This window comes from Lasioglossum baleicum, chromosome 10 (assembly GCF_051020765.1).
Source record: "Lasioglossum baleicum chromosome 10, iyLasBale1, whole genome shotgun sequence".
NCBI classification, from domain to species: domain Eukaryota; kingdom Metazoa; phylum Arthropoda; class Insecta; order Hymenoptera; family Halictidae; genus Lasioglossum; species Lasioglossum baleicum.
The window spans coordinates 6,406,750-6,421,535 of record NC_134938.1 but is presented as its reverse complement, the minus strand read 5'-3'; the positions used below and the strand labels follow the sequence as shown (position 1 = coordinate 6,421,535).

Genomic DNA, 14,786 nt, shown 5'->3' with positions numbered 1-14,786 from the left:
CGAGAAGATGTAACCTTGAAAAGGCAATCCTTTTTATCACAATATTTGCTCCTTTAAAACTCATGTTGTTAAAAGCAACATTCGCGTTCCAGTCGTTGGAGATTATTCACTCCATACGGGTGAATGCCACCGATAACATCATTATACGTTATTTCAACTGTATTTACTGTAACGTTGCATTCGAACAAGTTGAAGTAACATTATTTGGGAACACCCTGTATATACATAGAATATGAATTTCAGAGTAATTTACTCGTACCAAACTTGAACGTTCAAAGACAATTAATGTAGTAGAAATAGTTTCCAATTATTACAGAATGCCATATTTTCTTATAAATTGTTTTATTATTGCGCATCTTCAAAGGTTGCAGTTTGGGATCGACAGGGACCAGCGACATAAAGAAAAACCGGAAAATATCGGCTGGTTACTACAAACGAAGTTGTCCACTGCAAAGTGCAATGTTTAATTAAACCGTCCGCCGATGCCCACAATGCCTCCACTTCGGCGTTCCTAATTAAAACGCTGAAAAACCGCGTCCGGAATGAAATTCCATCAAGAGTTTTCCGTCCGATTTCCCCGGCACATTATATTTTAATCGACGTGATTTCCCGGCGCCGTCAAAGAAATAATTCTGCCGTTCGGTCGCCTCTGATCCGAGCTGCGAGATATAAATTCGTGTGTTCCGGATAGAAGGAAGCCTGAAGTTTCGATCGAACAATTAAAACAAAAGAGACGATTAAAAGAAAATGCAAAAGAGGAAGAGCGAGAGAAAAGAAAAGGAAGGCATTCTCGACTAAAATGGAGCGTGCCGAGCAATTACCGGGCCAGGTCGGGAGTTTATTTTCGAAAATGATCTCCTAACGTGCGGTCCATTCCCAGTGGAAATACGAGGGAAATTTCGTGCTTTCGAAGATAAAACAGGGGAAATCGATTGGCCTGGGAGAGGAGGGTCGCGGCGACTGGCCGCCCTCTTTCCAATCTATCGAGATGAAATGCGCGAGTGATTCGTGTATATAGGTAATCCGCTTGTATCGGGAAAATTAAAATGGCCGATGTACCGGCCCGTTAATTCGCCAATGCCCTGTGACAGCATAACAAGCGTCAAATTGCCGGCAGCCGGGCTCGATAGCGAAACAGGATCGCGAGCCTCGTAACGCTATCAAAAGCTCTCCGGTTCGAAAGTTACTCGCACCGACGACCGTTCGCTGAGAATCAAACGCTGTCCACCTTTCAGTCCGGAATTTTTTCTAACTTCCTCGACAAATTTCAAACAAATTATTTATTTTACGAAATCGATTTTCCCCGCTTCGAGCAATTCAACGTCCTGCCGTTCATTGTTTAGCGACTCCTCCATCAACGCGTTTTCCCCTCCTCGGAAATATCAGGAACCAATACGGACACTTGCTTTTTCTCTACAAAACGTACTTTAAGTTTGTAGGAAATATATTTCGAATCATTTTGTCATTTGTATTTATTATTATGTATATTGTGGTATCATAGCACAATACAATTTATTTTTTATACAAATTATGTATATACTGAAAACGGAATAATAGAATTTCTATTCACAAATACGTTTAGTGGAACGCCCTCGGTGCTTAAAAGAATTTCGAGTTTCACTTTGTTTCGTTTCTATGGTGCAGAGAGAATTCAGAGAATTTACGATACAAATACTAATAGAAAGATTGCCGCGATTATATTAATATTGGTAAGTTTCCATAAGAATGAAAAGTATGAATGCGCGTTGGTCGAGGGCTGGCGACATTTGCCTGAATTGAGGAAAATCATCCCCACCCTAGCGCCTACCTTCCCCCTCTAGTGGGCACCGTCGCCATGGAGAAACAACGAATATAAGAACGAAGCCGAACGGATGAAATATTGGTGGGGGAAGGAAGCGTTTGTGGGGCCCCACCACCGTTCTACAGCGTGCGTGGGAGGGGAAGGTAGTAAGGACGGTGGAGAGAGAGCACCGGTTAATAATGAATTTTCAGACTGGTGAAAATTTCCCGGCGGAGCACGGACCACCGCGAAATTGTTTCTCCGCCGGCACCGGTTGTCACGTGTACGACCTATTGTTCCGGAATTTCTATAAAACTCGGCGGGGATTTATTGTAAAACTGTAAACGCGCTCGGGCTGGGACAACCCGGCGAATGGAAGGGGTGAGTCGAGGGGTGGAAACGAAATGTTTTCCGGCGTCGAACGATGTGCCCCGTCGTCCCGGCCGTTTTCAAATTTATTATTTAATAAGTGAAACAAGCTCGATTCCCCGGGACCCGATCGGATCCGCCGATTTCCAAGCGGCCGTCGTGTAAACAATGGCCGGGGGACGTGAGTAATGCCAAACGCGTCGCTCACGATTTCTGTGGTTTCGAACCTACTGGAAAAACGTCCATTTTCAATTTTTCGAGACGTTTGAATTTGCAGCATGTTTTTAAGAAAAATTTCTAGGACGAAAATGTAGAGGCTTTTTTATATAGTTGTTTCTTTATAACGGCCGAATTAACATCGAGGTCACTAGCGAGATTTTTAAATGAATTTTCGGATCCTCTGCATTTCACGGTTCCGCCATGAACCATGCCTCAATCAAATATTTTTCGCCGTATATTCACAGTTCACATTACCACGTCTAATAGCAATAATCTACATACACACCGAATATCGTTGCTATAATTAAAACGTAAGCTAAATGAGATGGTCCGAGCTTTGTGTTCAATTAGTTTTGTTATTTATGGGGCGTTCGTATGGTTCTATAAATTGTTAAACACGATTACGCGGGTGTCGATCGATAACCGATTAACGTTCCCGCGCCCGTTCGTTTCCGTTCGTCGAATAATTCAGAGAACACTCGCCGAATAAAAGTGATCGCGCGCGAAATTACCGAAGGGAGTCTCAAAGAATTCGAGTCCTGGAACGGATCACCTCAGGAACCACCCTTTTCAAGGTCCTCCGACATTTCTGGGACACCCCGTATAACACTCGTGTATTCTAAAATAAACGTATTGATAAATAATTCCGTTTCTATCACCTTTTGGTTTCTTTTGCCACGACGTTGAAAATGCAGTGCACGAAAAAAAGATCGTGTGCTTGTGGATTACCATTGTTTCTTGCTGTTCTCAACATTTTTTATGCGGTGTAAATTTCATTTCAAATCAAGTCGTAAAAATTCATATAACTCGATTACTTTTCTAATTAAAACACAGAAATTCTACGAGCATGCGATCTTAAGTTACCTGAAAAATCGCAACAGATCATAAAACAAAAATTCTAAATGGTAAAAAATTCGTTTTTATTTTCCCTTGAGAGAACGTAATGAGTAGACTGCAGATGTTTACGTAAAACAGAAATTGTCTGCATCAATTTTCAAAAACACAGGCCAAGGACAAAGTTCATTCCTTCCTTAATTATTTTAGTGAGTTGAAAATAATACACTGATGTTTCTAAATTCTCTTCAACTGCATTCTTTTCACCAAGTTTTTATCAGCTCGCTTTCTTGTCTGTCTGTTTGTTTGTCTGCTTGTCTGTCTGTTCGGTACATATTTTACAATTGATTTTAAACTAACTTCCCGATGAGCTAGAGACTTGAAAATTTAAACATAGCTCAGAACTGGATGACAATACAATATTTATGTACAAAAAATTTTTTAGAAAACCTATGCGTTTAGGAGATATAAACTATTAAATTTAACCGTTACACCTTCCCGCGCGACGCTCGGTAGTACACGATCGTACAGTTTGTCGTTTTGAATCTTACAAGTATTTTCATAGCTATTAAAAATTCACAATCACAAATTTTCAGGACTATCTGTACGGTGTTAGAATGAAAAAATTATTTTATACATTTTCGTCCGTTTTAAAAACGTGGTATTTTTTATAAATTTATTTTAATTTTTAAATTGGATTTACCCATTTTTGTAATAAGTGCAGTCTAGTAATGACTTTCAGAACAATTTTCAATTGTTGTAGGCAAATTCTACGAAAGTGGAATTAGATAAAATCTTAATTTCAGTGGTAGCAGCCTTCAAATCCGGAATAACTAACAATCGCTCCAAATTCTATCGAATTTCACGTTCCAGTATTTTTCGTCATAAATGCGTAAGGATCCGCAGTCAACCAACATAGTCGTTTTCAGTTGTGCGTGAATCTGGTGTTAAATGCGCGTGCAGGCGTTCTGTGTGCGCGAAGTTGCCGTTGTTCGTCGAATTATTTAATTAGGGCTGGCAATGTACTTTTACTCGGGGAACTCTTGTTACGTAGCTGATCACCTTAAAGCTAACGAGCTAATGTCGCGAGCAACGTTGACGGTGGGTAACTCACCCGACGTAGGCGAAGCTGCACCACCAGTTCATCATGGCCTCGGAGAACAGAGTTTCGCCGATGTTGTATCGGCGTCGCAGGTCGTATTTATTCCCGTCGAGGGGCACACCGAGCACGTAGGGCAGCTCTTCGCCGTGCACGGCGCGCTGCCGTTGTTGCTGCAAAGATAACGAGGCCACTCGATATATACAGTCCCATCGAGAAACAAAGTTTCCGCGCGCGGCTCGCTGGCTCGCCGAAATTTCGCGGTCCAGAAGAAGGGCCGAGAACACTTCCAACGTCCTCGACCGTTATTAACTTCCGGCTACTAACCGGGCCCCTCCGGAGACCGACCAGTCAACTTATCGAGAGCACCGGCTAGGCTCCGAACTATCGGACAATCGATACGTTCGACGGATAGCAACGTATCCACCGTGTCATTCAACGGAGTAATTGCTTCTACAAATTGAAATATTATATTTCTGCCGAGAGCTGACCCTGTTCGCAAGATCCGCTTCGTTCTATTCGAGAAAACGAACCGGAAACGTTCAACGCTCACGGTCGCGAATATTTCATTACCGATTTAATGAACCGCGAATGCGTCATACTTAACGATACAGAGATCGATACTCGAGTTCTCGAGGAGTCTTCTATCGAGATTTATGGGGAAACTTCCGAACCGAAATGTCGTTAATATCGCCAGTGACGCCAGATCAGGGAACAAAGCTACCCCCTCTCTGCCTGGACCAGATTAGATTCTAAATTGAATATGATGAAATTGATGATGAGATATAAGTAGTTTGTTTCTGGCATGTCCGTAAATTATATTGCAAAAAGTACGAGGGAAAGATTTGGTAATGAAACTTTTCTTACGTTCCGTTATATGTATTATTAAATCTTTTCGCAAAGTTCGCCACTTCCTTTTCCGAATGAATCGGGAGAACACTGGGGATATGGAACTTTGTATCTTAATTTATTTATAGCGTTTTCCCCGGTCTGAACTCATGAACTAGCATTGTTAAATTCCAGCAAACACTGTAGCAAAACAACGCGGCCAGCGTGTATTGTGAAAACTGGAATTTATTGTTATACGAAAACAACTTTGGCAAAACAACAACTGTTGCCGTGGAGGCGCGCGGCATAGTCGGGCATTTTTAAACTGCCCATTTATTTCCCAACAATCCAATATTTTCCATCTACGCGCGCGTTGCGAATATTATACATGATTGAATACTTTTCGCACGTTTAGTGCATTTCGTACGGATTGTTTTCAAAGTTGGATTGAATAAATAATTGGGACTGTAACTTGCTGCAAATGTAATTAAAACAAAATGAATAAAATAATGAAAATATAGTGGAGGTGTAGAAATTGTCGACTTGATAATCTGTCTGACTGTGGCTGGACGTTTCTACTTGTTGTTGTAAAAACAGTAAAATGTCGAGACAGATTTTCAAGTAAAATAAACATTTTCTAAGTCGATTGTAAGAAGCAGAAATTACAGAAAAACATACTCTCTGTTTTACAAATATTAACCCTGGGACAACGGACGATTTTTATAGCTATATAATTGACAATAGACCGTTCACAGCTCTGATTAATCATTTTTAAATATTTACTTTTGACGATATCTCGTGTAGACACATTAGTCTTCCCGATATCAATGAAACAGCTATTCAATTAATTTAATTGAATAGCTAATTTAATGTTCTCGGTCACACCACTTATATTTGGCCAGAAAAAGTGAAAAAAACTATTGTAGCGTTACTGATAGGCTCAAGGTTATAATATTAAATATATATCGTTGGATTCGTCTTAAATAAAATGAAATCTATGCGAAAGTGCTCTGTACATCTACATAAAAAACTTTTGTTGTACAAGAATTTACACAATTTTCCTTAAAACACTCGAAAATCGCTAATGATCGGACGCTGTTTTAGAGACTGTTTAAGAACGCAGAGCGCGCCTTAAAATCTCTTGACTTTCGATGAAGTTTATGGGTAGAAAAACCACATTGAAGCCTTATTCTTCAGACCATTAACTACGACGGACAACAGAAATTTCATGACATACACAAAAATTTATAAATCGACTTTTTTCCACTTTTTCAGGCCAAATGTGCGTCGGAGGGTTAATAAGTTAATAAATAGCAATCTAATTATAAATTTCTATAACGACTCTTACAGATGAAGCATCGGGCTGAAACTTGACAGAGAGATTCCTTTTTTTGGCAGGCTATCGAATGGTTAAAGTCCGATTAGAATCGGTCGTGGATGAAAGAGGAAATTTGAGTACTTGAGCACCTATGTTGGGAACTTTCAAAAAACTGTAGAACTATGAGCGCGAATTTTAAATGAACCTGGTGAGATGAATCAGAGGGTGAACCCCGATACCCTTGACACTCTTTATAGTCAAAGTCCTCCTGTATGAGGCAAGAAAGACGCCTTCATCTGTCTCCGATGTAAATTTAACCGTGCACTACCATGATTGCCGGAAAACAAGTTCCTCGATTCAAAGATGCAAACCGCAGGAATGAGCGGCGACGTAGGATGTCGCGTAGCGGGTCGTCCTCTGTGTCGTCCGTAAACTCCGCAGCCAATGGCACCGACAGCCCTTTAACCCCGGGTTGAAAACCAGAAACGTTGTTACATTCGGTTTAACGACACCGCCGGTCACTGTACCCCGAGCGTAACAAGCCGGCACGCAGCAACGATAAAAATAGTTGGCCGGGCTCCAAATGGGTTCTGTAGCCGGGATTTTTCAGCCCCCGGCCGGTCGGCGCGGCCGCGAATACAATGAATAGCCAGTAGGTCACGCTCCCTGTTCCCTCGGCTAAAGGAATCCTGTGTGCCACGGCGGCGTGGCGTTTCATGGCGTCGCGCGGATAAAATGAATAAAATGCAAAGTACACCGTCTAATCGTACGTGCTCCAGTTTCGTCCCCAAGGCAGACGCAAAGAGAAGAGCCGCACCGGCCGCGATTTATGCGCGCCCGTAATATTTCTCCGTGCTTCCGGGATCCTTGACCCGGATGAATTTGTCAGCCGGTGGAAGAGACTGCCGTCTCCACGAGACTGCGAAGCTTCCGAGACTCGGCCCAGTCTCGGACCAACCTCGCCGTAAAGAAACCTGCTCCACTTTCCCACATTCGAAACGCACCCGCAAGCTCCAGGATGCAGGCCGATTCACAACGAAATGCATTTCTGGTAAAAAGGGAAACTCGAAATTCACGGCTGATTAGACCCTGATATCAACCACACGGAACCCTTTTGATAATCTCTTGTAGAATATTTTCCATAGTTGACCTTGAACGACCTTGATCGACCTTGAATCCTAAAACACCCCATTAGATGGCACAGAGAAAAGTATATCATTCCAATTTGAAAAGCGAAGTTGACCGCCAACTGTGCTCTAAAAATATCTAAGCCGAAAATGAGATGTTCTTGGAAAGCTCAGAGCTTCAAAATGAGTCCAAATTCATTTCTATTGCTTCTTACAAAATTACCACAAATACTGAGGATTTGTTTCAGAATATTGGGAATTTTTGTTGGACTTGATGGTTCCACCGAAACCCTCCGATTTTTGCTAATCTGTAGTAGAATATTTTCCATAGTTGACCTCGAACGACCTTGAGTCTTTCATAGAAAAGTATGTCATTTTAATTCAGAAAACGGAGTTTTTCCGAGGTTCAAACTGATTGCGAGTCCAAATTGATTTCTATAGCTTTTTACAAAATTACCAAAAATATTGGGTATTGGTTCAGAATTGGGAATTTAATGTTGGACTTACTGGACCCACCGGTGACTGTAAAAGATATTCTTTAAAATTACTGTTGTCCGAACAGTTTCCAACTACATTGCAAGTTGCGGTGGAGAGAAGCAAAGATAACATAATTCAGATCTCCGAGGAGTAAATATGTTCGCGAAAGTTTTTAATGGAAACGCGGCAGTCTTCTTTCGAATCTAATAACTGAAAACTAAAGCCAACTGACAGAAACTGAGGAGATGTAAAAAGCTTCTGAAAACTTGGGTCAAAATGGTGCTATCTTCCACGTGCTATCGCTCCGTGAGTAAAGTGGTCTTCCGGTTATTTCATAATGAATTCATGAACACACTGGAACGTTTTACATGTGTTTCCATGGGTCAGAGAAATATTTACAGAGATCCCTGTTTGTTGTTTATTTTAACTATTCAGTATTTATCGTTTCACGACAAGCAGGCGTTGTATTTATGGTATTTGCACTAATCTGTTATTGCAGAGTTATAAAGAGGATCTAGATCTTCATCAAACGGATCGTAAAGAGCTTTCATTTCTTCTGTGAAACTGCGGCTTTGATGTTGTCGGTCTGCGGACGCTCGGAGCAATCACAGCGTTCTAGTCTCCACGATCAAATAGAGCCTAACGTTTACGCATTTGTTTGTTTCATACTTCTTACGATCGTTTGCAATTTCAAAATACTTGACTGATGATCAAATGTAGGCTTTGACATTTGTCATCGGAAGACTTCAACATAAAATTTTAAGATTCAGCAATTTTTAAAAAATCCATTTCACAGTCAGAAATTCGGAAAAAATTCACAGTCGTGTATCCCATCGGGTAGGATGTCCCTGATTTTGCTGATAAGTCTCTGTTAAGCAGAACAGAAGATACAATTCATTCATCCATGCACATCTGAAAACTTTGAGATGGAATCAATGTTAAGATCCTGCAATTTTTTAAAAATCCATTTCACAGTCAGAAATTCGGAAAAAATTCACAGTCGTGTATCCCATCGGGTAGGATGTCCCTGATTTTTCTCATAAGTCTCTGTTAAGCAGAACAGAAGATACAATTCATTAATCCATGCACCGATGAAAACTTCCAGATAGAATCAATGTTAAGATCCTGCAATTTTTTAAAAATCCATTTCGCAGTCAAAAATTCGGAAAAAATTCACAGTGGTGTATCCCATCGGGTAGAATGTGTATGATTTTTTCCGTAAATTTTGGTTGAGCATAGCAAAACAAATAGTTGATTAAACTGTGCTCATGCTGTTATGAGCAAGGGGGTAGGAAAGAGACATCACGGACACGGTAGCTTTGTTCTGGACGATTCGTAGGGCGGCCGCAGTTTCTTGGCTAAGAGCTCCGGTAATCATTCTTTCAAGATAACGTTGACTGTCTCCGGCGCTCGATAAATTTCCCGGACGGAGGTAACGTACGGCGGGACGTGTGAACAGAAAACGTACTTACGCCCGAGTAGTCCTGCATCGCCTTCGGATGCGAGAAAACGTACATGTAGCTTCTCGGGTTCGCCCTTGAATGTAAATTCGCGGTCATTATTAATGGGGCGACGGTGCCGCTGTCGGAGATCGCGTCCAACACCAGGTCCCGATTCTTCGTCGCGCGCTCGTTCGTGAACCCAGCCGAGAAATCGCCGTATTGTTCCAGAATCTTTGATAGAATGAACTCCGGTTCCAGTTCGTGCGTCGCCTGCCGACCAAGAAAATATCACGTCAATTCCACTAGCGGAATGCATACGGAATAGGGGGAAGATTCACTCCAGCACTGGTGTCGTCTCACGCTCAAAATTTATTCAACGGATTTAATTTTTTTTTCGTCCTCTCTAGACCGGTCCACCGAGGTCTGTCCATTTCCACAGAGTCCGTATCATTCTCATCTTCTAATTTCACCGGATCCGATTTATTTCGTACCTTCACGTGATCCCTCAGCTCCTGGTCCCTTTCTTCGTCCAGCATGCCGTGCGACAATTCAACCGGTGGCAGAGTATGAAATTTCTCCGATTCGGTGACGCCGTACATCAAGTCGAACCTGGGAAAACGAAAACTCAATATCGCTCAGTTCTTTGCGCCAGCCTGCCGCTTCGATCAGGCTCAATATCAAGCAAGCAGGCGTGTCTTATGGGGAACAGAGTACACTCTCGGTTCATCGATTAAATTAGAATTCACACGGTGAGCAAGAAATATTGAATCAATCACGCCATTTTGTAAAATGCAAAATTTGCAAAAAAATTCATTTTGAGGTCAGCTCCGGCATGTTTCAACGTCATCGGAACTTTTCTAAATATGCCCATAATTATGTGAGCGGTCTAAGTGAAAATTTAAAGAAAACGATTCGATGTAAATTAATTAACTGTCATTTCTTCGATACTGTCAGAAATGGACATATTTAGAAAAGGGTGAAAGACCGGTTTGGAAGACCTTGAAACATGTTGAAGTCGAATTCAAAACAAAAGCAACAAACTTGAAAGATATTGTTGAAAAGTTGATCGGTACGATTTCTTCAAGGTCATCAAAATTTTCTTAAAAAGATTAATCAAGCAATCTGCTACACACTCGGTACACGTTCAGCTTCCAGTATCTGGTATTTAATTTTTACAAAATGGTGTGTATATCGAAAAAAGTTGGACACACATAGCACGTGCGAGTTTATATAAGACCGTGTACCTGCCGAGGAGCTGAGCGTCTTTCATTAAAGTCAGCGGCTTGTCGGGAATGACAGCGTTATCGATTAGGGGCGCGAACGCGGGCACGTATTTCGGCTTGTGAATCTTCACATCGAGCAGCGTTTTCACGTCCTGGCTGCGCAAACAAAGGGCCAGGTCGTTGTCGGTGGTCGTAGGGCAATTTAAAGCGTGCGCCACCTGAAAAATGGATTCGTATCATTCCTCTCGCGGCGGAATGAACCTTCCCTGGTTCCGTCGGTTGCTCCGCGACCGAGACGCGATATTTCTTCCCGCGTGGTGTTCGAATCGAGACCGTCTCTTTCGTCGTTTCTCTTTTATTCGCGTCAAAAAGCGTGTCGGAACTCGATTGTAGTTCATCTCAGACATTCTAGGAAATGCGAATTCTTCGAGCTCTCGTTCTTCTTCGTGAGAAAAGATTTCATTACCTGCTTCGTGATCTGCAACGGCGCTTTCCCGATGGCGTCCGCGCTCAACGCCGAACCAGACATCAGTATAGCTCGCTTAAACAGACCTGCGCACACGAACGACAATTAATAACCACCGGAATCCCCCCCCCCCCCCAGGATATCTGACAACCTTGCTGTCTTCCTCGCGCGAAATATTAAGTCCGGTTATTTTTCATTGCACAATATAATTATTGACCGGACACGCCGGCCATTCTGCTCCTCGACGGACGGAAGATAGTCCCTTCGGCCTCCGTGGCAGGTGAAAAATGATCGTGCTCTTCTCTCGCGACCTTCCCCGCGAACTGAACGAGTTCTTACGGAATATACCAGACCCCTATGAAACTCCATACGGTCGCAGTTCTCCCACTTCCGAACGCGATCAACGGATAGAAAGTCGGCTGTCGTATGATTGAGTCGCCCTACTTGAATCACGAAAATTACCCAATTCAGAACAATTTTCATACAGATAAAAAAGTCCATAATATTCTTGGTAAAAATTGGGGCCAATTTGTTCGCAAACAATTTTATGTTTCCTCTGCAACACACTTTTCTGTTTTCCCGTTGTGCGTGCAGTACGTCCATTAATGTCTAACTGTTATATTCTTGGTCTAGAAATACTACAGTAGTAAAATCAAGGATACAGCACACGGATGATATCTCATTCGATAGTGACATTTGATAGTGAAAATCTTATGGCCGACGGAGTGTGTGAAGCAATTTTATAACAGTTGAACACATCATCCTTAAAATACAACGTTAAAGAATGCAATCTTAATGGAAAGATGCTGTAATTTAAAGTCTTGTCTGATACAGCATTGAGTCGAACTACTGATCAAGTTAATTATTCTAAATCATGGACACATTCTTCGACCGTTTGTCTGACCACTGTTGGCCAATTCTACTAGTTCACACCACTTATTACAGAATCATTTTAAGTAGAATCGTCAAACGATCATTTTTAAAATTTTTGAAAAAATTGTAGCTACCACTCAAATATGGAAAACGTAAACAATGAGTTTGTGGTTAAACTGAGGCATCCCCTAAAACGTCCAAAAACTAAAACGCACGATTATTGCTTCAGATTGTTGTCGTTTGCTCGTCCAATAAATTCCTGCGGCCAGCCTCGGATTTTTCAAAGCAGACCCTTATCAACGCCGCGAAAATGGAGGTTACGTGTTCCCCTAAAAGCGTTCCCTTAATATCCAGGCACCGCAGAAGTCGCGAGCACGCGACAACGCTATAACCGTTACCTTTCTTATTAGCCACCGGACTGATAAGCAACAGATTAGCAAAAATGGCGCCGGTGCCATGTCCGAGGAGGGTGACGCTGTTCGGATCGCCGCAGAACTCGGCAATGTTCTCTCTGATCCACAGCAACGCGGCTATTTGATCGAGCAGTCCGAAATTGCTGGCGGTGTTATCGCTGATTCCCGGTCTCAAAAAACCTGCAATAATAACATTTTTCCGTGAGCCAATGACAACTGAGATTCTTACAATCTATGAGGATATTGGTTGGGTGAGATATAAAATAGTAAAAGATTTTAAAAATTCAAGAATATCGCAACGTTCTTAATGTGAAAAGTCGTTAAGGGATGAAATCAATTTCTATACTTAGACAACGGAATTTATGCATTTATGGGGGAAATGAATAGGTGTAATTCCAAATAGTAAAAACATTAGAAGAATTTAAGAAAGAAAATAAATTTCAACTTCACTCGAGTTTGTTGCAATTCAGGTAGAAAATTTTTCTTTTGCATAAAGATCCGCTGCCTGTTTATGCTATTCCTGCTTCCCACAATCGATGCAAAATATTTTTGTTTTGTATAAAGACCCGCAGTTCAGTAATAACGAGCGGAAGCAATGCTATTTCTACACGAAAAATAAAGTTACTATCCGAACGACCTAATAACATCGGCAAACATCCGCACAAAGGATTCAGCGAAACACAGATCCTCTGCTTTGCGAACAATATCCCATCCGGCGGAATGAATCAGCCCGAGTAACTACCCCCATTAAAATATCGAGACTCGTACGCGTAGGTAAAATAACAGCCTACCCCCGTGCACCAAGAAATCAGCCCGAAACGTAAACTACCCTCGTGCAACGGGATCGTTCTTTTTACTCGTGCGAGCACGGCGCCGGCGGCCATATTTTTCCTTCCTTGTTTTGCAAAGGGCTGAAGTTATCCGCGGACTTCTCACGAACTAACTGTGCGGCGGGCCGTGGAGGGGTTGGTGGGAGGAAGGATGGTTGGCGGCGGCGGGCGAAGTTAACTAAGCGCCTTCCCAGGCACTTTAACCTAATTTATGATTATGGTTCCGCGGCCTCTTCTTCCCGCTTTTTTTTCTCTCCCCGCCCCTTGCTACCCGCAACTCTTAAAGCACCCCACTTGTCGGATGTAGCCCCGGCGCAGCTCGCGCCGCGACGTCCGTCCATTTGCATTGCGCGCGCGGAGGTCGCGTTATCATTTTAGGGGAAAGGTTAGGCGGAAGATCGTCGTTACAGGGGTCGCAGACGGGGGAGAGAAAAGAAAATAGGCCACGGGAAAATGGCGGGGATCGATGAGAAGTTTCGGGGACAGAAGAAAGCCTTTGTCTCGGACCGCGAGCTTCTTCCCTCGCCGAGCAACCGTTCTCTTTCGCGATATACACCGCCCGAAAAAGTTCTCTTCGCCTTCGCAGGTACAGTCGGGACCAAGAAGATGGGACACCTTCGGGTTTCCATATGATATCGGGAGAAAACGTTAGCAAACAAACTGTACACATCGCTGAATACAATATTCTTTCCGTAACTGTGAAAACGTATGACAGTTGTAGAAGAATAGCTTTTGAAAAAGAAAGACGCGGGTGAGGTGGGGATAAAATGTGAACAGTTCCCTTCGTCTTCGCAGTACCAAAGAGAATGGGACACCTTTGTGTTTCCATACGATATTGGGAGAAAACGTTAGCAAACAAACTGTACACATCGCTGAATACAATATTCTCTCCGTAACTGTGAAAACGTGTGACAGTTGTAGAAGAATAGCTTTTGGAAGCATAGCTTTTGAAAAAGAAAGACGCGAGTGAGGTGGGGATAAAATCTGAACAGTTCCCTTCGTCTTCGCAGGACCAAAGAGATGGGACACCTTTGTGTTTCCATACGATATTGGGAGAGAACGTTAGCAAACCAACTGTACACATCGCTGAATACAATATTCTCTCCGTAACTGTGACAACGTGTGACAGTTGTAGAAGTGGTGCTGCATTGTTCATTGTGTGCCGAACGCAGGCAAGGATAGCTTTCGAAAAAGAAAGAGGCGAGTGGGATGGGGATGAAATGTGAACATTTACGGTAGAGATCTTTTTCACAGTTACGGAGTGGATACCGTAGTCCGCAGTTTCTCTCCGCGCGAGATTGAAATCGCCGGAATAAACATCCGCGGTAACGCTAACCGAATTTCAATAACTACGTCGCCGTCGAAGCGTAGAACCTTCTACATTTTCCCGAAAGTTGCTCGCCCGCAATTCCGGAAATGATACTAAAATTACAGGAATTTCCATACCCCGGCGCGAATTGATGTTACTCGCGGATCGTGCCTCGAAAC

At 42.6% G+C, this 14,786-nt stretch overlaps 1 protein-coding gene across 16 annotated transcripts in view; it reads right to left on the bottom strand.

Annotated features, from left to right (window-relative positions):
• LOC143212608 (uncharacterized) overlaps positions 1 to 14,786 on the bottom strand; it is a 118,820-nt gene that overhangs the window by 17,128 nt on the left and 86,906 nt on the right. For all 16 annotated transcript variants that reach the window (XM_076431566.1, XM_076431556.1, XM_076431555.1 and 13 more), the window contains 6 exons: positions 12,454 to 12,648; positions 11,183 to 11,268; positions 10,738 to 10,934; positions 9,985 to 10,102; positions 9,524 to 9,763; positions 4,317 to 4,474 (listed from right to left, as the gene is read on the bottom strand). In XM_076431566.1, coding sequence (XP_076287681.1) covers positions 4,317 to 4,474; positions 9,524 to 9,763; positions 9,985 to 10,102; positions 10,738 to 10,934; positions 11,183 to 11,268; positions 12,454 to 12,648 — 994 coding nt within the window. The remainder of the gene's footprint in view (positions 1 to 4,316; positions 4,475 to 9,523; positions 9,764 to 9,984; positions 10,103 to 10,737; positions 10,935 to 11,182; positions 11,269 to 12,453; positions 12,649 to 14,786) is intronic.